General features: G+C 36.7%; 1 protein-coding gene across 1 annotated transcript in view; it reads left to right on the top strand.

The window, feature by feature from the left end:
• Positions 1–2009, top strand: part of LOC125025212 (bone morphogenetic protein receptor type-1B-like) — a 13581-nt gene that overhangs the window by 2595 nt on the left and 8977 nt on the right. The window contains exons 2-5 of the mRNA XM_047613186.1: positions 14–216; positions 584–725; positions 1092–1284; positions 1681–1978. Coding sequence (XP_047469142.1) covers positions 14–216; positions 584–725; positions 1092–1284; positions 1681–1978 — 836 coding nt within the window. The remainder of the gene's footprint in view (positions 1–13; positions 217–583; positions 726–1091; positions 1285–1680; positions 1979–2009) is intronic.

The following is a 2009-nucleotide window of genomic DNA, read 5'->3' as shown; positions in this document are numbered from 1 at the left end:
GCTTCCTCGACAGTGTATGGCATACTTGACAAGTCATCAAAGACCGAAAAACATTTCTTGCTGTAATGATTACGACATGTGCAATGAAGCTTTACGACCACAAATCACCTCAAGGATACCTACAGAAGCTCCAGCCAAGAAAATTCCTGCCCTATTAATAACTTTGCCTGTAGCAATTGTTGCTGTTTTGGCATTCCTCATGACGTTTTGGTACAAGTAAGTTAACTCCTTGCTGACAGTGGCATGTATGCACATGCCTCATATGGCAACATGTGATTTAGGAGTGACAGCCCCTCAAAATTAGGCTATAGTCACTGCTTAGCCTTTTTCACTGGACAGTCAGACTCAATGAGAATGGATAAAATTATGTTTCTTGTAATTCTGATATTTCTGTTGAGTGGCTAATTGTCCAATTTGGTGTGTGAAACTCCTGTTGGCATTGGGTTGAGGATCACTGTTAATCACAACATGTGAGACTGTCCTGTAGTGTGCAAGCATTATATGCATTATATTTTATAGATGGTGATAGCTTGATAAGATTCATTATTATTTCAATTTTTCCTACAATGAGTGGTAATTACAGATACCGACAGCGAGAAGAAAGTCAATTGCAGGAGCTGAAAAAAGCTGCACATCAGTGTTCAACCTTCTGTGGTTCACCAAATGAAACTCTCAGTGAACTCATTGAGCAGTCATCTGGGTCTGGGTCTGGCCTCCCTCTTCTGGTAAGTGTGTGTGAAGTAATGTCAGACGTGGTTGTTTTCGCTGCATAGTTAGAAATAATTTATTTTCTAATTTATTTACTCCCTTGATTTGAGCTAGTTCTCAGGAGAATTGAGGAATATTACAAAATCACCCCAAGACTGAGAGAATATCATGGGTTAAGAATTTCCAGTGAAAAGTTTAGTGTGTTTTATATCCATTAGAGTAATTCTTGATCATGTGTACTTTCATATTTGATTTAGAAACAGGAATCTTGAAAGTCTTGCTACCTCCTTGGATATTACCTTCATTTCCTTCAGCTTATTTAAATCTTTGACCAATTTCATTGAAGGAAGTATTCTTACATTATTATTTGTAACTGTTTCCAGGTTCAACGTACAATTGCCAAACAGATTCATTTAGTCCAAAGTGTTGGCAAAGGTCGGTATGGTGAGGTGTGGCTTGGCCGTTGGAGAGGTGAAAGGGTAGCTGTCAAGATTTTCTTCACAACAGATGAAGCCTCTTGGTTCAGAGAAACTGAAATTTATCAGACTGTACTTCTACGACATGAAAATATTTTAGGTAAGTATTGTTTTAGGTGCAGATAAAGTGCTACTAGTTGAATAAGTATATGAATAGGTATACAGAAAACCAAGAAATTTAATTTCTACAGAAAATTATGAAATACACTGGATTCTGCAAAATAAGTTATTAAAGGCTTGATGGGACTTCATTAGTTGGTACTTCATTTATGTATAGTCACAGTATGATTATAAAACTTAAAGAAATGCAACATTTTATAATTGACTATGCTGCTGTCAAATCTGTGGTATTCTTATATTTCAATATAAACTGTGTTGGAATCGGTATTCTGTAGGTAGGTATTCTTGGCTGAAGATCTGTATACTTATTGAAAATGCCCATTTGATTAGCATTTGAGTTGATTACATGTTACACTGTTTTTCTTTTCTTTTCTAGGTTTCATTGCTGCTGACATTAAAGGCACAGGCTCTTGGACACAGATGTTGCTAATCACAGACTACCATCCACTTGGCTCCCTTCATGACTACTTACAAATAACAACACTGAATTACTACTCTATGTTACGGCTTAGTCTCTCCACTGCTTGTGGGATTTCTCATCTGCATACAGAGATCTTTGGAACGAAGGGAAAACCAGCCATTGCTCACCGTGATATAAAGAGTAAAAATATCCTTGTTAAAAAGAATGGAGAATGCTGCATTGCTGATTTTGGTCTTGCAGTCAAATATGTTAGGTAAGGAGAGAAAAAAGGTGTATTTATATCT

The sequence above is a fragment of the Penaeus chinensis genome, chromosome 4 (genome assembly GCF_019202785.1).
Source record: "Penaeus chinensis breed Huanghai No. 1 chromosome 4, ASM1920278v2, whole genome shotgun sequence".
Lineage (NCBI taxonomy): Eukaryota > Metazoa > Arthropoda > Malacostraca > Decapoda > Penaeidae > Penaeus > Penaeus chinensis.
Note: the sequence above shows the minus strand (reverse complement) of the source record. Positions and strands in the feature narration are given on the sequence as shown.